The 22,109-nt window shown below is 62.7% G+C and overlaps 2 protein-coding genes across 6 annotated transcripts in view; both read right to left on the bottom strand.

Moving 5' to 3' along the window:
* CPLX1 (complexin 1) overlaps nt 1-5,295 on the bottom strand; it is a 31,824-nt gene extending 26,529 nt beyond the window's left edge. Inside the window, exons 1-2 of one of the 2 annotated variants that reach the window (XM_032491763.1) lie at nt 5,271-5,295; nt 2,914-3,019 (exon numbers count right to left, since the gene is read on the bottom strand). In XM_032491763.1, the coding sequence (XP_032347654.1) occupies nt 2,914-2,944 (31 nt within the window). In that variant the 5' untranslated portion in view covers nt 2,945-3,019; nt 5,271-5,295. Of the gene's footprint in view, nt 1-2,913; nt 3,020-4,379; nt 4,499-5,270 lie in introns of those variants that run through there. The other variant, XM_032491756.1, reaches the window with a different exon arrangement.
* Nucleotides 5,296-12,819: 7,524 nt separating this feature from the next.
* The window catches only part of GAK (cyclin G associated kinase), a 49,513-nt gene continuing 40,223 nt past the window's right edge, over nt 12,820-22,109 (bottom strand). For 3 of the 4 annotated variants that reach the window (XM_032491771.1, XM_032491786.1, XM_032491795.1), the window contains 10 exons: nt 20,881-21,074; nt 20,112-20,255; nt 19,590-20,006; nt 19,183-19,356; nt 18,473-18,589; nt 17,291-17,407; nt 14,229-14,453; nt 13,746-13,894; nt 13,416-13,592; nt 12,820-13,338 (listed from right to left, as the gene is read on the bottom strand). In XM_032491771.1, coding sequence (XP_032347662.1) covers nt 13,237-13,338; nt 13,416-13,592; nt 13,746-13,894; nt 14,229-14,453; nt 17,291-17,407; nt 18,473-18,589; nt 19,183-19,356; nt 19,590-20,006; nt 20,112-20,255; nt 20,881-21,074 — 1,816 coding nt within the window. In that variant the 3' untranslated portion in view covers nt 12,820-13,236. The remainder of the gene's footprint in view (nt 13,339-13,415; nt 13,593-13,745; nt 13,895-14,228; nt 14,454-17,290; nt 17,408-18,472; nt 18,590-19,182; nt 19,357-19,589; nt 20,007-20,111; nt 20,256-20,880; nt 21,075-22,109) is intronic. The other variant, XM_032491780.1, reaches the window with a different exon arrangement.

Genomic DNA, 22,109 nt, shown 5'->3' on the forward strand with positions numbered 1-22,109 from the left:
TGGTCCCAGCCTGCCCTCCCGGGCACGGGGTCCCCCAGGGGGCTGGGCTGCAGAGCCAGGGCAGGCGAGCGTCTACAGAGGACTGTGGGAAAGGCCCAGGCTCGCCTGGGACGTCAGGGCCATCAGAGTGTGAGCTGGCCCTCCCTGAACTCCAGGTGATACCCTACCCGTCCCACAGTGCCACAGGCTGCCGCCTCTCGGGGCCCAGGCTGGCCTTGGGGTGGGTACCCAGAGCAGGCGGATAAGTGGTGTGTGCAGCAGGGCAGATACCAGATGACTGAGGGCGGGAGAGGCCTGTGGGCCGCGGAGAAGCCTGGTCAGCCCTTCCTGAGAAACGCTCAGAGCTTGAGGGCCCTGGGCGGGGCGGCAGGCACCTGTCTGAGGCCCAGCAGGTTCCAGACTGAGCTCCTCCCAAGAGTCCGGAGTGGACAAGGCTGAGCAGACACACCCTTGCGTGTAGGGAGCTGTGCGCACCCCATCTGTCTGTCTGTCTGTCTGTCTGTGGGACTCCTGAGTCCTGCAGCTGCTGTCCCCTCCACGTAGTCACCTCAAAGCCTCTGCCCCAACAAAGGCCTTGCTGAGATGCAGGGTCAGGAGAGACGACAAGGCTCTGGGAAGTGTGTTCTCGGGAGAGGATGTGCCACTGCAGCCAGCGAGCTGGGGACGACAGCCTCAGATGCCACAACTTAACGAGGCCACGTGGAGTCTCGTCCCCAGCACCACAAGGGCCTGCACTTCCCTGGCTTCTGCTGTGAGTCCTTCTCTGAGTGTGCGCATCTGCGCCCGTGAGGGTGTGGGGGGATGAGTCTGTTTCTTAGTGTGTGTCTCTCTGTCTGTCCCCCTCTGTCCATGTATCCTACACTTAGACTTCTTGACCTGTTTCCTTGGGTTCCCTGGTCTCCATCCCAGCCACCCTGTCTTTTCCATGATATCTTTCTCCGGCCATTCTGCTCAGAGCCTCTGTCTCCCCAGTCGCCTTCTCTGCCTGACTTCTAGACAGCCTGGCCCCCCATCCCTCCCCTCTCCCTCCTCCCCAGTTTCCCCACATCCCTCTCTGTCTCCAGTGTCTGAGGCATTTTTGGTCATCTTTCTCTTGGGCTGTTTACCCACTGCATCTTCTCTGGGTTAACCTATTTCTAGATGGCTTCCAGAGTTTGCCAGGCCTGGGTCTGGGGCTCTGGTCTGTCTCTCTCAGAATCTTCTCTTGGTCTCTGCCTGTCTCCCTCTCACCCACACTCATCCTGAGAGACCAAGAAGACACTCACCGCAGGGCGCAAAAATACGGGAACAGGAAGTAAGGTCTCACCCGGCGGTCACACGCGCTGGCCCAGCCGCACTGGCACGTGAACGGGGGCAGGCAACGCGGGGCCTGGGGCCCTCAGGAGTGGCTGCTGCCCAGAGGGTGCTCGGGGGGCCTCCAGATGCCTCCTCTTGGCACCCACGTCTCTGGTGAAGCCTGCCCCATCGCCGCCACAGGAGAAACTTTGGGTTGACACGGAACAAAGGGAATCCAGGCTGGCAATTACCCAGCTAATTTCAGCCACGTAGACAGCCAAATCAGATATTTCAGTTTTCTTACAAGCCCACCTCGGGGCCTGAATTAGCCACCTAATTAATTATCTGTGCAGCCTGGGACTGGCTGGGTGGAATCTGGATCCCTCCCAGAGCCAGGATGCTGCTTGTCCCTGAATCACGTCCTGGTGACGTAATCATTATAATTAGACTCAACCTGCAGCCTATCCTTGACCACAGAATCTCAGGAAACATGGCCCCGGGCCAGGCCCAAACATCTTTCCATTTAATTTGTGTTAAATGGAAATGCAGTCACTCTGCAGGAGACCAGCCCACATGGGCGATGCCCGTCCTGGGCACGGTGGCACAGGCCCCTCTGTCTTGCCCCCGTTTCTAGCACAACAGACCCCACCACTCCCCACCTCTGGTGAAAGGCACCCAGTCACTCCTGCCAAGAGGTGGCCTCGCTGGGCGTCACCTGACTCAGTCTGCGAATGGCATCAGGTCAGGGTGTGGCCCTTGGAGGCCATGTGTGGTCCAAGGGAGGTGCTGTCACACAAGGGAGCCATCTCCAATGGCAGAGTCAGGCCCCAGTCACAGGCGCCCACCACCAGGAGCCCCGGGAGCTTGCACTGCACCCGGCAGCTGAGGTGTGCAGGGTGGGCCCCATGGGCCTGGGCTGAGCAGACTGATTTGCCAGGATGTGTCTGTGCCATAAGGACCTCAGCCCACTGCCCCACCCACCTCCTGGTCCAGGGTCTCTGGCCATGATCATGGCCTTGAGCCAGGTAGGCTCAGGATTCCCTTCAAAAGCAGTCAGCAGGGTTGGAGGGGGGTGGTCTCCTCCCTCAAAGCACAAATCAGAGCTGCCCTGCCTCCATGCTGGGGCTGAGCTCACACGAGCTACCCAGTGTCTCTCTCCTGTCCCTGTGTTCAGCCAGCCCGGGCTCCCTGTGCACGCTGCCACCCCCTCTCCAGCAACACTGCGAAGTCCTTGGTGGATGCCAAGGTCCAGCCCAGCTCCTCACTCCCACTCCAGCTGCCGTGGCCACCCTGCGGCCTCCAGCAGCTCTGCTTACCAGAAGCAAGACGCCCATGGGTGCTACCAGATCTGGCCAGTTAGATAGGCCCCTGGTGCCTCCCAAACCCACCCTGGGGTGTCCTGCAAGGCTGAGAGGAGGTGCTCTGCTGGGCTTCGCTGGACCGCAGCACACCAGCATGCATCCCACAACCCCAAGCTGGCCAAGGTGATACAGGAGGTGCTGACTTTGTCCCCTGACTTTCCAGAAGGAGCCTGAGGTGTGCTTTGCAGGGCTTGTGTGGTGAGGTCTGAGGTGACCACGTGCTACACATGACCCCGTGTGTTCAAGTGCCCCTGGGTGTGCAGCGTACGCCCCCTACCTCCCAGGGCCTGTTTCATCACGAACTCCATGGCGATGGCTTTGAGTCCTCAGCTGGTCCTCAGCGAGTCGTAGCTCACATGTGAGTGTGGCCAGGAGTCCTCTGCCTGGGGGAAGACGTGGTCACAGGTCACCCGACTACGCTGGGGAAGGCTTCTTCCTTGTCCCCACCCAGCTTCCCCTGGCCGTGGGTCTGGGGTCGGAGAGAGCCTCATTCGTGGTTCCCCCTCACACCTGGAGTCCAGACACCAACACTGGGACAGGTACCTGGGAGGGTTTGGGAGGGTCCTGCAAAAAGTTCTCAGCTAGCCCCTGGGGTTTCTGAAGCTGGCTTCCAGCTGCTACTGCAGGGAAAGGGGTGTGCAGCTCAGAAGAGCCAGGCTGCATGAAGTGGGGGCAAGCCCAGGGGCATGTGGAGGTGACTGGCTCTGCTGTCTCCTTGGTGGAGCCCTGGGCCACAGAGGCGGGGACCCATCTAAAGGATGGGAAGGGTTAGTGCGGGTGGGACCCGATTGGGTGCTCCCTTTGGCTTCTGATGGAGGAGTCTCGGGAAACCAGGTTCCCTCCAGGGGGGAGGCCAGCACTGCTGCAGAGACGGGTGGAGGGAGAAGCTGCAGGGGCCCAGCCTTCAGGGAACCAATGAAATGGGGGGGGGGGCATACCACCAGCTCCACCTGCATCTGCAAGGGTGGGGCTCTCTAGGGTCCAGACCAGCTGGAAATCTGGTGGGGAGGTGCTTCTTGTAAAATCAGCAGCTGCAGTGTTCCCCTCCTCCACTACCTCTGGTGAGGGCTCTCTTGGCAGGGAAACCCAGGTCGCTGGAGAGCCACTGTTTTATGTGTTTTTCCTCTTCAAATGAAGGAAATAAGGAAATCTGCGTGTGTGTGGACTAGGGAGACCTGGGAGTGGGGGCGGGACTCCCCCATCTTCTGACAAAGCGCTGGGGCACAGGGACGCCTTTGCCGCAAAGCAGATTCTCTTCCAAACTTCTCCCCTGGCTCCTAACAGGGAGGCAGCCGCAGAGCCCAGCAGCAGAGCGGTCGGGGCGCTGTTGGAGCTCCCCCAGTGCTCTCATCGCCGCCCTGCGCGGCTAGGGGTTCCTGCTGCCGCCCCACCCCTTGGCTTCATGGGCAGGCGAGTTGCCCGGCTCTGCCAAGGGGCCCTCAGGCGGGAGCGCGCCAGGAGAGAGAGAGAGAGACAGAGGACGAGGGAGGAGAAAGGGAGACGCGAGAGACATGAGACTCGGAAAAGGAGTAAGAAAGAGCGAGGGCGTCAGCCAGGACTGTGGGGCCGTTTCAGCACCGCGCCAGTGGACAGCGCCAGCCAGGGGCCCAGGATGGGGCACCGGGGCGGAGCGCGCGCCAAGCCCTGGCCGGGAAGGGGCCGCAGAGCCAGGGAGGCGGCAGCTGGGGCCCGGGAGGGGGCAGCTGGGGTCAGGGAGGGGGCTGCGACAGGGGCCCTGGTTACCTTCCTGGGGCCGGGGCGCGGGCGTCGGACGGGCGGGCGGTCAGCGGCAGAGCGCGCTCGGGCCGGCCGGGTCCATGTGGCGCCCCGGGAACTGCGGCGGCAGCTGAAGGGCACCGCGAGGAGGGCGCGTCACATGTAGACACTCCCCGCCCCCCGCCCGCGTCCGAGCATGACGAGGAGGGCGGGGCCGCGGCGGCGGGGCGGGCGCCGGCGGGGGGCGGGGGCGGGAGAGGCGGAGTCTTGCCCCACTCTCCCCTCCAAAACCCTGCCTCCCGGCCGAATTCGATAAAGGGTGGAATCCTGGGGCGCTAGCTCTCCGAGTCGGCGCGCACGACCCTGGCCCACCCGTCAGTTCGGAATCCCAGATGGGCTGACTGCCCCCAACCACCACCAGCCGGTCTCCTCTGTGTGGACCCTGGCGGGGGGTGGGGCCTCCCCCTCCCCCTCCCCCCAGACCAGGTCCTGCACTCCCGTCCGCTTCCACCCGTGCGGGGCACCCAGCGTGCGGGACAGATACGTGCGCAACCCCAGTGGGAGAAGTCCTTTCTATTCCGGCCGCGGGGAGGGGGCGGGGGTTGGGTGTCCCAGCTCCCCTCCGCCTTCCACGCTGCCCGGGAGCGCGCGGGAAGAGGGTCCCCAGCAGGGGCTATGACTGCAGTCCCGACCAGGCCAAGTGCCCCTGAGCGCTGTCCGGGTCCCCGACCCCCGCTGCTCTCGGGCCTCCCGCACCTCTGGGCGGGAGAAGGGAGCCCCCATACTCCTGAAAATCCATCTGACCCTTGGCGGAGAGCTGCCCGCAGACCGGCCAGGACCTATTTTTCTGCGAATAGGTTTGCAGAGAAAGGGCCACGCCGTTTCATTTCAGTGGGACAGAGGTGGCGCGACCCCTACCTCTCGACCAACGGCCTCACGCCGAGCAGGGACGCGCGAAGGTTACTGCGGACCGGCCGCTTCGCCCGGTGTCCCTGCAGCCCCGCCCCCGCCGCGGCCGCCCCCTCCCCAGGCCCCCGGGATTTCCTCTGCGGGCGGATGCCGCGCAGCGAGGAGAGCCGGGTCGCTGCAAGGTCGGCAGCTCAGACTCCTGTCCTGCCGCCCCACCCGAGGTGGGAAGACCGGGCCCTGAAGTCACTGCACACCAGTGCTGTGGGCAGGGCTTGGGGGAGGGGGCCCGCAGCGGGGCAGGGGTCAGGGTCTCCACTATCCTGGTGGGTGGGTGGACACCCCTGGTGTTCACTGCATAAACTTTCACAGTCTTCTCCCAGCTGAGTCATCAGGACTCGCTGGGCCTGAAAGTGGAAGGGGGCAGATCCTAGAGAGCCCTGGAGACCATTCCCCACGTTGCCCAACCAGGACACGCAGCCTGAACTCTGGAAACGTGCCTGTTTCCCCCAATCCGCTGGGCACCTTGGCTCCCAGCTCCTATCCCTCATTAACCATCTCTAGGCCCACCTGGGCCCCACAGTGGCCTGCCAAGTGGTCCTCGGCGGGCAGGAACGAGCAGAGGGGAAGGGATGGAAGAGGCCAGCACTGCTTTCTAGGGGTGATAGGGGCACCTTCCGCTCTGCAGCGCTGGTGGCCCTGGGGGAGGCCCACATCAGGACATTCAGAGCTGCAGCCTCCCCGGACCCCAGGGCCATGGGACCTGGCCTCAGTCTTGTCCGTTCTTCCTCCTGACGGCTCCTGTCACCTGGACCTGGGCCAGGAGGTGCAAGGTGGGTGGGGTGGGGCCGCTCATAAGGGTGGGTCTGGGGACAGAACATAGGACTCCCACCTAGGCTGCAGGAAGCCCTGTGCACCAGCACCCTGGCTGACCCCCAGGGCACATTTCCCTTCTACCCCCACCCTTGATGTGAGGTGGGGTGAAGCCCCAGGCCTTCTGCAGGTGTGGGGACAGGTGCTCTGCGGAGGGAGTGGTCACCTGTTTCCAGGTGTCTGAGAGTCTTGAGTGTTTGCTCAGCCTGGCCCTCCTGGTGTCCTCAGAACCTGTGTGTGGATGCCAGAGGGGAGAGGGGTGGGGCCAGGAGAGAGAAGCCACTTCTTCCTGCTGAAGCCTCCACCCTCAGCCCCTGCCAGCAGGTGGACCTGGAGGACCACAGCTGAGTCCTGACGGCAACCCCGCAGAGGCCCCCAGAGGTGACCCCAGCTGAGTCCAGAGCAGGCCCCACAACCAATGACCCCAGCTGCCCTTACAAGCCACGGAGACACCCCGTTGACCTTGCGGCAGCCAGGCTGGGCAGGGTGCAGCTTGCATATCACCAGGATAGAGGGGTCCATGACCTCACCGGTCCCATGACCCAGGCCTGGCGGATCTCCACACACCCTGAGTCACGGGCCCAGGTTGGGGACAGAGGACAGAGGCCCTCTGCTGACCCTCCAGCGCTCTGTCTTTCTCCTCCCTCCCTCCCTGTAGGGTCATCACCTGTCTCTCTCCTCTATATATAAACATCTCTGTCTCTATGTTTCCCTTTCTGTCTCTTTATCTCTTGGTCTCTGTCTCTGTCTCTCTGTCTCTGTCCCTCTGTGTCTCTCTCTGTTGTTACCTGTCGTAGATTCCTCACACACATAGCCACCCCACCTCAGCTCTCACATCTGTCCAGGCCCTGGGCTAGGGGTGGGGGTGGGGGGTCCAACCAGGACTCAGACCCTACTGGGGGAAATAGACCAGGTTTATGCCAACCCCAGGTCAGGGTGACCATGGCTCTGGGAGAGGAAGGTCAGGAAGCTGTGGAGCCTGAGGAGGGCTGGGGCGGACAGTGCCAGCTCTTGGCAGGGAGTGAGGACACGAAGGGAACGGCCTGGAACTGTCTCCCTCCTCCCGCCAGGTCTGTCCCACGGGGAGGCCACTCAGTTTATGGCCTCCACCCCACCTTGGGGCCACACCTCAGGTAGGGACTCTGGCCTTGTGAGTCCCCAGAAGAGGACCTGGGTTCTGGTGACCAGTCCCCAAGCCTGCAGCCGTCCAGAGAGGCAGGAACTGAGAGGGAAAGGTTGAGCCAGGGCAGCCCGGTCAGCGTCACGGGGCTGCAGATCCAGGTGGGTGCAGGCAGGCAATGAGGAGTGTAGCGGCAGGGTGTGGCGGGAGGGCAGGGAGGGGGGCAGCTGGGAGGGAGGCTGGGCAAGGCAGCAGGAGGGGGCAGGGTGCTGGAGAGACCAGGAGGGTTTGCCACCGAGAGGTCAGCTTTGGGGCGTGTGTGTTTGGTCACAGCCCCGGCCAGCGGGCAGGACAAGGCTGGAGCCCCAGGCCAGGGCTCTGCACGTTTCTCAAATACACACCCTCCTGAGACTGGCTCCTTAAGGCTAGGAAGCCCTGACCCAAAGCTGAGTTGTGCTGAAGAACAAGACCACATGGCACTGGGCTGAGATCCCTGCCACCGAGTCCCCTCTGTAGCCCCCAAGGGGTCACTCTAGATGGCAGGGAGGGGAGTCAGCTGCCTTGCTCCAGCGCCACCCCCAACCCAGCCTCTCTGGAAAACCCTGCCTGGGGCCTCCACTCCCGCCAGAGGCGCCTGGGGCCTGTGGTCCCCTCTGTCCAGTGGAGGCCCAGCCACTCCTGTGCCCCAAGGCAGCCTCCCACTCTGGCCCCAAAAGTGCCTTCAGGGTCACCTGAGCTTGTTCTTCAGTCCCAGCACGGGGCCTGGCGAGGGGGCCGCTGGCCCCGCAGGAAGGGCTGAAATGGGCCTGCTGCCCGGCGCTCACCCAGAAACGGAGAGCACAAATGTGGTCATTAACATGTGGGTTATTTGGCTCCTGCACCAGCACTGCCCACACTGCCGTATTCTAGCTGGACTTCTTTGTTACTTGACAGGTGACAGCACGTGAAAAGCAGGAGCAGAGAGAGATGGAAAGCGGTCACCGCCGGCCATAGGAGCGGGCAGATTGTCACCCCTGTGCACCCGGACACCAGGGCCTTCCCCGGCCACGTGGGCGAGGAAAGTCCTGCCTGTAGGGCCCTGCTGGCTGGGGTCAGCGCCTGGGAGCTCGTCCTCGCGGGCTTCTGACGGTGGGGTGGCCTGCTATTTCCTCAGACGTCTGCCCCGTCCGGGGTGCTGGAACACACGGTGCCCAGTCAGGGTCATGTATGAAGCACAGACTTCCCACTGTCCATTTCCACCACAGCCCTGCCCACCCCCAGAGCTTCTCCTCAAGGTCCAGAAACAAGGGGACCCCTCAGTCAACACCCGGGAACCCTGAGGACCCCCTTCCTGAGGAGCTGGCCCAAGATCTGGGCTCAGAGCACAGCGATGGTCCCTGTTCCCCTCAGACCCCAGACTCCAGAATTCCTGCAGCTCTCCCCACAGGGCCCTCACCCCCACCTGGCGGGACCCACAGTCCTGCCTCTCCCACCCCCTGCCTACCCCAGCCCATGGTCACCCCTGCCCTCTGTCCACTCCCAGCCTCCTGTTGCACCCGCCCCACTGGGCCACAGACCAGCCCTCCTCGTCCCAGTTCTTGTCACTGCCCACAGCACAGAGGTCCAAGCAGAGCTGGTGGAGGAGAAGGTGTGACTTCAGGTACCCAGAGAAGGGGGCTGGAGGAGGGGTCTGGGTGACCTTGAGGCTCTCTGTGGGGGACTGTGGTTCCCATGCCCCACCTCCTCCCCGGCTGCTGCCTGGATCCACCCCCACCCTCCCGTGCCCCAGGGTAAAAATAGCAGAGCTCACACACCTGAGAATGGAATTCTGCTCCTCTCTGGCTCTGCTGGGGTGGTGGCAGCTGTGGGGTGCAGGGGGCTGCACACAGCCTGAGTGAGCGCAGGGGCAGTGCTCGGTCACGAAAAGGTGGCGTGGGGGTCCACAGGGGAGGGACACTCTCACTTTGAGGGAGGCTGTGCTTCTGAAGGCCTCTGCCCGGTGGGTGCCCAGGCCACCAGCTGCCCATGCCCCAGCCCTAGGTCAGCTCTCCGAGAACGCCCTGGGGCTGTCCCTCTAAGTTGTGTGACCCCCATGGGGGGAGCTCCCTGAGCTGCAGACCAGGTGCCCCTGCTCCGTGAATGCCCCCCACCCATCAGCTCTGCCTCACCCCCACCCCACTCCAGAGGCCTTGATCACCCTCCCAGGGCCACCCGGACCTGCCTCAGGGGCCTCTAACAGGACACTCGGTCAGAGGCCAGGCTCAGGCCCCGGATGGAGGATGGCCACCTGTGCAGACACAGGACCCAAGGCGGGGCTTGGGCCCCCAAGGGCTCCTGCTCCGGCCAAGAGTTCTGGGCTGTGCAGTCAGGCAGCTTCAGGTGGACGCAGCGCCCAGAGCCTCCTGTGCCCCATCTCCCTTGAGGCTCCAAAGCGGGTGCAGTGGGGAGCCCTGGGCCCGGGGTGTGTGCCGTCCATGTGAGTCAGGCCTGGACCCCCTCAGCCAGTGACTGGTCCAGCGGGACTGAGTCGGCTGACAGCAGAGCTGGCCCTTGGAGGGTGGCCTTCAAGCTCAAGAACCACCCCCCTCAAACACAGGCCAAGGGGAAAAGCCCAAGGGACACCGACAGTCGCCACCCAGGAGGCCCCCGACCCCTCCTCTCCCATCCAGTGACACCCAGAGGGCAGGCAGGCCTATGTGGGTACTGCTGGAGTGTTTCAGGCCCAGGAGGCATGAGAAGGAGCAATTTTCTCCAGAGATGTCGCTCTGCTCCCTTGGGGAAGGAAGACAGTCTCAGAGCCTGTCCTGGGTCGTGATCCTCTCTGGGGCAGTGGGAGCCCGAGGCCTGCCCAGGGAACACAGAGGCCACTGCAGCCAGGCCTTCGCACGCCAGGGGACGTCAGGCTGAAGAGGGCAGTTCAGCGACTCCGCGGTGGGAGCCGGAAGCCTCTGCAGCGGGCACACCCGAAGTGTGCCTCCGAGCCTTTGTTTCCTCTCTCTTCCCAGAGGGTCCGGAGCCAGCTTCCTCCCCTCCCCCGGGCACCAGGGTTCCAGCTCTCCTGCCCCCTCTTCCTATCCTGGGGGCCTGGGTCCGGAAGATGATCTCACCCAGGCCCCGCCCCACCCCAGGTGGCCAGTGGACAGTCCCAACTTAGGGCCTGGGGCTGGGGCAGAAGCCCTCTGTAAGCAGCGGGACCCTCCGCCAGGGCCCTTAGCTGCCCAGCGCCCCACCGTGTGTCCAGGATCTGCCCCCCTCAGCTACAGACCTACCCCCCACCCCTGGTGAGACCCCTGGAGGAACCCAGCCCAAGTGCCCAGCTCTCCCTGGGCCCACCCCATGCTCCCCCATAGCCACAGGCCTGCTGGGCTCATCGCTCCGCCTGTCGCCCCCCCCACCCCGTCTCCTACCCGCTTCCTGATGTCCCTCTCTTCCTGCCCACCCCACAGGGGCCCCAGCGAGGACCCAGAGGGGCGTTCCCGGGCTCTGCTGGTTGCAGCAGGTCTGTAAGTGGACACAGCTGTGTGCTTACCCTCGGCCAGATTCTCCCCAGCCTGGCAGACCCAGGCCCTCCTCTCCCGCTGGCTGATGTTCTAAAGTCTTCTGGGAAAGGCAGGGCTGAACCCCAGGAGTGGTCTCCCAAGGGGCAGCTCTGATCCCCACATCTGCCTGTGGGGCCGACAGGGACTTACTGGTCCTGAGATGGTGCTCTCAGGGACCAGGATGCATCCATGGGCCACAGGGCACATGTGACGTGTGTGAAGACTTGACGGGCATACATCCACGGTAGCTACAGAAACAAACGTGTCCCGAGGCACCTCAGTGTGGACGAGCCTCAAAAAAACCTCCTGCCCGGTGGGAGCGGCCCCTCCCCTCCCCCTTCTCCCCTCTCCTCGGCTCCTGGAGCGCTTGGTCCAGAGAGCCCAGCCTTTCACCTCCTGGGAGCCTGCCTTCTGCCCCAGGGGCCGTATTCCAAGAACCAGTCACCAACTGCAGGCCAGCGCAGCCTCTCAGACATGTCCTGTGCCGGGTCACTCATCTGAGCCTGTTTCCAGACGGACCTCTGCTGAGCAGCGCCCCCAGGACCGCGCCCCCTATGTGACAGGGTTGGGGTCAGCTGTGCAGCCAGTCTGTGGCCACTGTGGTCGTTCCCTGGGCCCCCAGGGGCTCCCTGGAGGGGACACGCGTGGTCCTTGGAGCTGGGGTGTGGCCTGTAGGGATGGAGCCACCGGGGCGGCCATTGTCCCACCAAGACAGAAAATCAGAACCGGTGGGGATGGCAGAGGGTGTGCCACACCAGAGACCCAGGGGACGCGTGTGCGCCTGCAGCCCCTGCAGGGCCCCGCCAGCATCCCCAGGGCTGCCTGGCCCTCAGCCGGGATCCAGAGCAACTTTGACATGCACTCTTGGACCTATTTAGGTCATTCATTATTCTTTAAAAGAATTGAAAGATAAAAATAGCAGCAGATACATACCTGGCGGGGAGTCGGCTCTCTGCAGAGGGGCATCAACCGGGGAAAGCCAGATTCAGCACTCCCCGGCGGGGAGAGAGTGTCACCTCAGCCAAGGGACGGGGGCGCTGGGCCCAAGGGTCAGAGGTTGCGAGGTCCTAGGGCCTCAGGGCAAAAGGCTAGAGCCCCCATGCCTTTGAAACTTCAGGACCCACAGACCCCACCCCCCGCCTGAGCCTTAGACCAACGTGGTCACTGAGGCGGGGGTGGGGTGGGGTCAGTGTTCCACTAACTGCTCCCCAGACCGCCGGCGAGCTTTTGAGGACATGCACTGGTGCCAGTTCTACGAGCCCAGCCCGGGGGGGGGGGTCCTCATCCAGGTGATGGCGACCACCATGCACATCTGACCGGCGAGTGGCAGCCACCTGGCAACACAGCTGGCTGACGTTCTGCGGAAAGGAGAGACGGCACAGGGTTCTCAGAGGCCCGGCCCTTCCCGCTGTCACCACCGGGATGAGGGTCGAGGTCCTGGCCACCTGTCCAGGGCCTGGTCAGCACAGTGCTGGGCAGCCTGGAGTGCGACGAGCCCTCGGGCTTGGTGGACAGACCCGCAGGAGGCTGGGAGCGTCACTTCCGACTAACCCTCGAGCCTGTAACTGCTGCCATCTGTCCTGCCAGGTCGTCCCCCAGAACAGGGGGACCTCACCCCGTAGCCAAGGCAGCCGCTGCTTCTCCAACGGCCATGACTCAGGAAAGCTGCTTTACTCTTTGAACTTCCAGAACAACAGACCAGGTCCCTCACACCCTCATGCTCTGAGGAGGAACGACCCAGTGGCATCCAGGGGAGGCCCAGTCTCATGTGGGCCAGCATCTGCCCAGCTGCCTCAGCCACGAGCAGTGACCCCAGGGCACACCCAGACCAGCGAGGGGAAGGCTGGACTCCAGACCCAAAGCCAGGGCTTGTCCCTGCACTGGCCTCCCTGCCTCCCTGCTGTGTGAGACTGCCGAGGCCAGCTGGGGGCCCGGGGAGGCTCAGGCCAGCGGAGATGGGGAGCCCTCTCCACCAGGCAGGGGTCACTGCACCACATCTTCGCAGTCAGAGCCTAGATCAGTCAGACGATCACGCACGTCAGAGACGAAGGTCATCAGAAAATAGTTTAATTATGTACAGCTGGTCACCAGGCTGATTACAGGGGAGACGCAAACATTCACGAGGGACTCAAGAAGACGGCCGAGCAGCGCGGTCTACCCAGAGGACGCGCCCTCAGGTGACGGCCACCGAACAGAATAAACCACAGACCGGGACACGCGTGGGAGAAGTGCGACTCGACACTTTTCCTTTAGAACCAAAAAAGAAAAAGAAAGAATTCGGAGCTTTTGGAATGCTTTCCTTCTCCCGCCAGGCATGGCGGCGGCTCCGGGCCACCCAGGGCAGCAGGCATGATGTCGGGTGCGGCCACACCAGTCCACACTGCCACGGCCACAGGGCGACCCTCGTGGTCCAGCCAGCAGCTTTCGATTCTATGAGCTGCGGGCGCAGCCCCGAGCAGCGCATGACTTAGAAGAGGGGCCGGGAGCCCTGGCTCTCGAACTCGGCCCAGGCTTCGTTCAGCTCCATGAAGATCATCCTGGCGTACTGCTCGTAGGGCTGCCCCCGGGCCTGCGGGACGGAGTGGGTGAGGGTGCTGGGCCTGAACCCAGGACCCGCCCTGGGCTCGGCCCGGGCCCCGTGCCCACCTTGTCCGGATGGACCACCAGCACGGCCCGGCGGTACTGCTTCTTCACCTGCCCGGGGGTCACCAGGTCGGCCATGCCCACGGGCGTCCAGCGGCACTCGCCGTCCCACAGCGCGGTGTGCAGCGTGGACAGCAGCGCCCGGATGTTCCTCTCCTTGCCCTCCGTCCAGTCCAGGAGCTGCGGGAGACGCGGGCCCGGCCCCACCGCCCGCCAGTCATCCAGCGGCTCCACACGGGGCAGAGCTCTGAACACGAACCCGCCGCCCCCATGCCTGTGCCAGCAACCCTGGGGCCACCCGCCCTAGCCCGGCCCCGGCCCGAGCGCCCCCACCTTCAGCTTGAGCGGGTCCGTGTCCCGGGCCTGGTCCTGCCGCCTCATCTCGGCGATGGTCCTGGGCCCCCTCCTGTCGGCCCTGGAGGAGAAGCCCTGGTCGGACAGCAGGTCTTCAAAGTCGCTCTCCGACACCCTCGGCTTCTGACCTGGAGAAGAGCAGGGGCCTCAGAGGCTGTGCTGGGAGGCGCCGACGCCGACCCCGCCCGGCGGCCCCTGCCCAGCACTGCACACAGCTGGCAGAGGCCGAGACGGCCCCCAGGCGGCACACGCCTGGCCACCTGGACGGTGCTGTCTGGGCAACAAGAAGGTCACCCTCAGACCACATGCAAAACGACTCACTCCCACCTGAAGGAGCTTCTGCTGGGTCTCAGGAGACACCCTTTCTCAGGACTTGACCACGAGCTGGAGAAGATGGGGTTCACCGTAACCCCCCTCAGAGCAAGCTCAGAAAGCCACCGGGCAGAGAGAGGGAGGACTCACCAAAGCTGGGAGGGCGGACACCCCTCTCCTCCCGGCTGCCGATCACACTGAAGCTGGTGTTGTAGCTGGGCTTCGGCGGGACAGCGGCTTTGGGGGCTGGCTTGGCCTGCGGGGGCCGTGGGGTGCCCTGGGCCAGGGGCCGACTTGCATGCCAGGAGCCGGTGGCCTTGGGAGGGGGCGCTGCGTTGGTACCGGCGCCTGCAGGAGCAGATGCAGCGGACAAGCCTGGGGAGACAGTCACACGGGAACTTCGGGGGCAGCCCCAGTACTCAGCCTGCACGGAGAGCACGCCCTCGCAAAACCAGTGTTCCAGGTGTGCTGCCAGGGTGGGCACGTCGAGGTGGCCCCACGGCTGGCCGGTCCGTAGCGGCCAGGGCCAGGTGGGTACCACCCCCTACTTGCTGTGTGTCTGTCCCTCTGCAGACACCACACAGTCCTGACAGAGTCTGGCCACGTCACTCCATCCCACCAGCCTGTTCCCCACTCCTCGTCCCTGACTCCCTACTCAGCCCCACAGTGAGCCCGCCTGTGTCTGCAGGAACCCCCTCAGGGGTGTCTGGTGGGGACTGTTTGGACCCCGCAGATCACGGCAGGAGAGCCTTCCCCACATGGGGTCTTCTGGGCCGCGAGCCCCTCCGTCTCCATTCACGCCAGGGTCCTTCTTCCCTGACCCGCTCCTCACGTTTGGCTCTGTGGCTCCAGGACACAAGTCCTGCGCGTGCTCTGCGAGAGTCACAGGTTACGTGCTTCTTTTTCCTCCTTTTTCAGTGACTGTAAACGGTGCTGTTCTAAATCGTGGATTCCCTGCACACATGCTGCTGGTAAACAGGAATTTCCCTGGTGTCCGTCGACCGTGCGCCCTGCAACCCTCCTAAACTCACTCTGGGCTCTGAAATGCTTTCAGGTCCCTCGGGATTTCCCACGGCCCCCGGTGCACGGAAGCACTGCCTGTGCCCCTGGTCCCTCTCCAGCTGGCACCAAGGGCAGCTCGCGGTCTTCCAAAGCCAAGCGCGAGGCTGGCTGCAGGGTACTGGAGGCACTGCTCCTAAGCTCTCCCGCCACTCGTCTGTGGGGGGTGTCCGCCGACAACTAGGTGCTGAACTCTGTCCGCGGCCTGTCCTGCACACGGATGTGACCACACGACACCCCTACTCTGGCCAGTTCTTGTGTGGATTCTGTTAACTGGTTCTGGAATGCTGAAGGTGCCTCACTTCCTGGAACAAATCCCACTTGGCTGTGGTGTGTGATTCTGTCCATGCTGATGAATGCTCCTTGCGGCCGATTTGCTGTTCGACTTTCGTGTCTATATTCGTGAGGGACACTGAAGTTTTCTCTTGTACCGTCTCTGTCTGGTTCTGGTTTCTGAGTAATACCAGCTTCGTGAAACCAACCGGAAAACGTCTCCTCCTATTTCCTGGAAAAGGGTGTGTGAGGTTGGTATGAGTCCTTTAAACACTTGGTGGAACTCTCCAATGGAAGCAACCGGGACTGAAGATTTCCTTTTCGGGAGGCGTCTAACGACGAGCTAGAGCTCATCTTCTCATGGCTACAGGCCTACTCGCCCCGCCCACCCGGCAGGGCATCTGCTGCAGAACCCACCCACCTCACCTGCGCCGAGGCTGGTGCCGCGGCTGCGCGGCCGAGTCCCTTCGTGCCCTCCAGGGTCTGTGGGCACGTTGTGCCAACCTCCCTACTTTCATGCATCTTAGCAAACATTTGCCAATTTTACTGATATTCTCAAAGAACCAGTTTTTGCTTAGTCCACCTTCTCTAGTTTACATTTTCCACTTCATTGATGTGGGCTCTTTATCACCACCCTCCTGCTTGCTTTGAGTTTATTTCCTTTCCTTTCCAAACATCTTCAGGTGAGAACGCACAACATTCCCCAAATGTACACTGGACACCACGTGTCCCCCGTTTTGACGCGCCATGTTTTCATTTTCCGTCTGTGTGATGCACTGCTTTATTTCCCTTGAGGCTTCTAAGTAACCCTATGTTCTCAGAAGCGTGTTGTTCAGTTCCTAACAGTCTGAACAGCTTTCAGTTATCTTGCTGCTGCTGACTCTGAGCCTGACTCCAAGCAGAATGACGTGGTGTGCATGACTTCAACTCCTGTACACTTGCTGAGGACTGTCCATGGACCAGGACGGGACATTTCTTGGTGGCTGGTGGGTGCAGGATGTGTCCTGCTGCCGTTGGGCAGTGTCCTGTGAGAGTCCACAGTCCTGCTGGCTCTTGGCTCCCACAGCCTCGCTGACTCACTGTCTGGTGGCTCCATCTTTGCTGACAGAGGAATGCTGAGGGCTCCACCTAGAACCCGAGTTTGCATGTTTCTCCCCTTGGTTCCAGCAGCTTCGTGCAGGACCCCACTCTCCGCCGGGTGTGATGGAGGTCTTGGGTCTCAGTGCAGAGCTGAGGGCTGGGCTCCATCCTGAGAACGGGCGCCCCAGACCCCAAGAAGCCCCTTGCTCCACAGGCTGCACCCAGGAGGCTCAGGGTGGCCCCACCCTGCACTCAGACAGCCCAAGACAGAGGCAGGAAGACAAGGACAAACCCAAACTTCCAGGAATGCCCTCAGGGAGACACTACAACCTGAAACACCAGGAAACTGTTAAATAAAAAGGACTGTTCCTGGACAACAAGCGTTCTGGAGAGATGCTAATTCCACCTCGAATTCCACACGCCACCCAACCAGCCAGGCACGTGGGACACTCAGATGCTCACGGTCTCCAAACAGCTAACATCCTGACATGTCCTCTCAGAGGGGGAAGCTGCCAGAGGGGGTTCTGCCTGCCCTTGGAGCAGGGCAGGGCTGCCCCACACTCCTGTGCTGAGGCCGCTCCCAGGTGGCCCCCGCTCACGGTGATGCCCACGGAGGGCCAGGCCTCCCACTGGTTTTGACAACTCCTGGTGTCATCTTGGTAACGAGCTTCGGGGACAAGGCAGACGGGCCTCTTCTGGGGTCAGTGAACGGGGGAGGTCCGCCCTGGGAGGGTAGACAGACCCAACCCCCTGCGAGAGCCCCAGCACCCTCCTCCTGCTCGACATGGCCCACAGGGTACCTTGGAGGCCGGAACTGAGGTCACCGAGGTCAGCAAACGGGTCCTGGCTCTGAGACTTGGTCAGGCTGGCTGGGGGGCCAGGAGGGGCCGGCTGGGCTCCAGAAGAGAAGAAGGGGCCTGGAGGAGACAAGGCATCAGGACCGCTGCAGTGGAGGCAGCCTCTGTGCTGCCTCTCGCTCCTAAAGGCCTCGCTCCATGGCGGCAGCGCACACTCAGGACATGGCCACATGGACAGCCCGAGCCCAGGTGGCCAAGGGGAGGACCTGGCGACCCACACCAGCTGTCCTGGGTCTGCAGCGCCCCCTGGAGTCTCCCGCAGTGCGGTCACGATTCTGAGTACAAAAGACTGACACAGCCAAGCCAGTCACTGGACTACCACCTGTGGGAACAGCACAGCCAGCCCTGAACAAGGCTGGGCCCACCCTCAGGCGGGCTTTTTTCAGTAACCACAGCACCTCCACAGTGCCTAGTTTACAGCCTTTGCGTTAACTGCATGTGGGAGACAGCTTGTGTCTGATTAGAGCTCTCAACACATGGGATCAACAGACTCGGGCTCTGCTTCTGGTGCTGTCCAGACCGTGCAGCTGCCCGCCCATGGGAGAGCCAGTCACCAACTCCTTTATTCTGGGGCAGAGAAAGCAGGGTGTGGATTTTCGACTGTGTGGGGGTCAGCACCCCTGACCCCACGTTGTTCAAGAGTCAACTGTAAGGTCATTATAAGCGACGGCCACTCACGTGCAAAGAGCTCTCACAAATTAATAGGAAAAAGATGAACTTCCTATGGAAAAAAAAGACTAAGAAACAAGAAATAGTTTTCAAAAAATATAAAGTAACCCAAAACGTACAAAACAAAAGACCATCTCATTCATAATGAAAAAAAAAAAAAAAAGCAAATCTAAAAGAACCGCGGCCTATCAAATTGGCAAAATAGCGTCCTTGAAGTCATCATCCCGTTAACGGATGATACCCAGGCAGGAACACGTGTCACAGGCCTTGTAAATGCGACTGCCTCTGACAGCAGCTCATTGCCGGAAATGTGCCAACAGGACCAGATGAGGCTGTACAGAAAGCAGGGCAGACGTGGAGAGGTGGGATAGGCACAGGGGCCGCGTAGAGGGCCTGGGACGACCGCGCCCCTCCCTGCTCTCCTGGGGGAGGGCTGCGATGACGCCAGAGTCGTACCTTCTGCAGCCGGCGCGGGCGTGGGGACCGGAGCCTCGGCCCAGGCGTCCCACCCTCCCAGCAGGTCCGGGTTGGGGGCAGAGGCCGTCGTCCTGCTGGGCTCTGCTGGCAGATCCCCTGGAAGGTAGCAGCACTACATGGGTGTCCTTGGTGGGGGTGGCCATGAGGCCTTCACATGCCTCCTAGGTGCCTGGGGGGGACAGGCTGGCCACAAGCCCCATCTGCTGGAGCCTCTGCTGGAGGCCAGGCACTGAGCTCAGCAGGCAGGTGGTCCCTGAGGTGTTCCTGGCCCAGTGAGGCCCCAGGCAGGTTGTACTCACACATCTCAGGGCCTCCCTTCTCACGGGCTGAGGACGCATCACATGGTCACTGAACTGACCAAGTGGACGTAGGGGTCAGCAAATGGAGAAGCCCCAGGGCCATGCTGAGACTAGTGTCTGAGATTCCTCATCTGAAAGGGTCTTCAGAGCGCCCCGTCCCACCGTGGCAGGCCACACACACACACTCACGGCCACGCATGGGCGCCCCTAGAACCTGCCTTCCCACCTCCGCTGAAATCCAGCAGAGGGTATGGAGTGCGCACTGGCTGCACCCTCTTCCTGGGGACGGAAGGACCTGGAGCCGTGCCCGGTAGGCCTAGGAGACCATGCTGCCCACCTCCCCTGGCTGACAGCTTGGCCACCAGGCCTGAGTGTGGAGGCTGCACTTACCCAGATGCAAGAAGTTGGAGCTACAGGCAGGGGGCGGGGCACTGTGGGTGGAGGGGAAGGATGTGGGCAGGGCAGCTGTGGAGTCCGAATTAAGAAATTCGCCAAAGAGGTCAGGCTTGGGGTGGGGCTGGGCTTCCAGGTCAGAGGGCAGCAGAAGAGGGTCAAAGGGATCAGCTGTGGAAGGCACCAAGAAGCAGGTGGGCTGAGCACAGGCCCCACAAGGCAGGCCCCCAGCCCAGGGTGCCCACTCCAGGGGGGCCCTCCCATGGCAACCGCAGCCCCAAGCAGTTGGGGCGAAGTGCTGACCCCAACCCTCAGGGGCTCCTCTGGGGGATCGCAACAGCTCATGGTCCCAGTAAGCTGCAATCACTGGGACCTCCTGGTCCACGACCCCTAGCAGCACCTACCGGCCGGGCCAGGCCCCTCGGGAGCGGTGGTCTGCGTGGTCCCTGTGCTTGGGGAAGGGGCTGAGCTGGTGAGGAGCAGAGGTGGGTCCCCGTCGAGCAGCCCGCCTGGGGCGCCATCCAGAGCAGCTGCTGGGGCCCCCAGGAGGCAGCTAAGCAGGTCCGCATTGCTGGGGGGGCCCCCGTGGGCCTGCATGGGGGGCGCCGGCCCCATCTCAGAGTGCAGCCCTAGGAGGTCCACACTGTCGTCCGGCAGGGTGGCTGGGCCGGCTGCGTCCTCGTCGGCTGTGTCCCCGCTCTCGGGCGAGAGCGTGGTGGCTTCCTCATCGGACGGCTCGCTCTCACGTCCATCCTCAGTCACGATGGATGGCCCCTCCCTGGCGAGATGACCTTCCGGGCTCATCACACAGTCTTTGTCCTCTGAAAAGAAGACCACAACAGCATGGCTGCAACTCACAGTGAGGGGCCGGCAGGGGGGCCACGCAGCACACGGGCAGCAGACGCCCCCCGAACGCCCTAGCCTACCCCGCCAGTCCAGCGTGTGCAGGAAGTGGTTGGTGTCCGTGCTGCTGCTGTGCGGAGACTCCGACCCCGGGGCCTCGGCGTCGGGAGGCCCCTCGGCGTCATACTGTGCGGCGGAGCCGGGCTGCCTGGGCAGCTCCGGCTTCCCTGCAGGGAGAGGGGGTGTCAGGCTGCCCGGCCCAGGCAGCAGCCAGCACGGGGCTCCAGGGCCGCGGTCCAGAGCCAAAGTGCCCCCAGACCGCCAGAAACCTGCACGGCAACCAGGGAGCCCGAGTGTGGATCTCAGCGCTGGGCCACGTGCCCTGACACGCATGCACACACACACACACTCCTCAGGGACACTAAGCTGTCCTCACATAAAAAAACAGACAAAAAAGCAAACCAAGAACACGAAGAGAACGCGACAGGCCAGATGACGTCCCAGGTCCGACCCACCCACACGCTTTTCACGCTGATTTTTGGTAAACGGTCTGAAATAGGATGAGACTTCCCAGCTGGGGGGGAGGTCACAGGAACAACCTCCGCTGTGTGGCAGCCCTGCTGTGTTCAGATGGGCCCAACTGATGCCTCCCCTTCTCCAGGTCACGTTTAAAGTGGACGCAGGTCCAGAAATGAACCCTCTGAATCAGCAAGCAACTCCAACCTGACCCTCCCGGGTTACAACAAACTGGCCCCGGCCCACGATGACCCCCTGGCCGGGACTGCGGCCTCGCGAGAAGACTGCAAGAACAATCTGTGCCCTGTGAGAGCACCTGCAAAACAAGGATCTTACCAAACTTGGACAGAATGTCTTGCTGCTCCTCCCGGCTGGAAAATAGGATTTTGGGGTTCAGCCCCCGCATGTTTGCACTCTCCCAGGGGGGGGCCTCCCGGCTGGGCCTGTCTCTAGGCTCCACCTCCACCTCCAGGTTCACTTGGAACAAGTCCGGGTACTTCTCCTGAATGTCACAAGCATCTAGGTCGTACCTGCAGTGGGAGCCCAGGTACGGTTAGGAAGGACCATGGGCACTTCAGAGGTCACCCCAACACTCACCAGGGAACGAGTGTGGGATGGGGCCATGCGCTCTGCACCTCACGCTCTGCACGTTCAAGCTGCCACCAGGCAGAGGGTCGGAGGGGCCTGCGGGGAACTGTGCGCTGCAGGGCCCGTCCACACTGGACCCCCAGCCCCTCTGTCAGGGGAGCCCTCACTCCTCACCCCTCAGGTCCTGTGGTTCAAATCAGGCTCTCCGGGAACTTAAATGCACGTTCCCTTAAATACGGTGCCATCCGCTTTAGCAAGACCACCAGCTACTAACAGAAGCCCACAAACCACGCCCTTTGGACTCTGCCTGCCGCACTGCAAGTGCGACTCCAAGGGCAGCGTGGCCGGGGTGCTCTGTGGGTCGCGGGGCAGCCCCGGCCCTGGGGGGTGGGTCCGAAGGCTCTCCTGGGGCAACGACCTGGGGCCGGGCACAGGTGGGGAGGGACGCCCAGGTGGCCTGGCAGTGGCCACTTCAGCTGCTGTCTCACTGAACTGTCCTCATTCTGTGGCTCTGCGTCCCACTAGGGAACTCCAAGGTCTTTCACGTATTTCCTAAGGTCACCTCTGGTGACACCGTCACAAGCCCTGTAAACGAATCCCAGCTCCTCAGCGGGGCAGTGGGATCCCTTCTGCTCTCTTATTTTAAGCCGCCTAAGTCTACGTGCACGACTTACTATTCTGTGTGTATAAAAACAGCAAAGCAACAGAAAAAGACACACAAAAGAGGGACAACAGGCTCTGGAGGGTCTGAGGTGTCAGAGGGGCCCTGCTGTCCTCCGTGCGGCCCCCGGGGGAAGGCGGGGCTGCACCCACGGTCTGGTTGGCGGGTGAGGCCACGGCAGGTGTCCCCACGTCCCTGGACTCACAAGGTGGGACATGTGAGCAAGTGTGATCTTAACACGTGACGTCCCGCCGCAGTCACGGGCACGGCCACCTCTGCGCAAGGAGGGGAACCACGGGGTCTTGGCGAGGGCGGG

This window comes from Camelus ferus, chromosome 2, assembly GCF_009834535.1.
Source record: "Camelus ferus isolate YT-003-E chromosome 2, BCGSAC_Cfer_1.0, whole genome shotgun sequence".
NCBI classification, from domain to species: Eukaryota; Metazoa; Chordata; class Mammalia; order Artiodactyla; family Camelidae; genus Camelus; species Camelus ferus.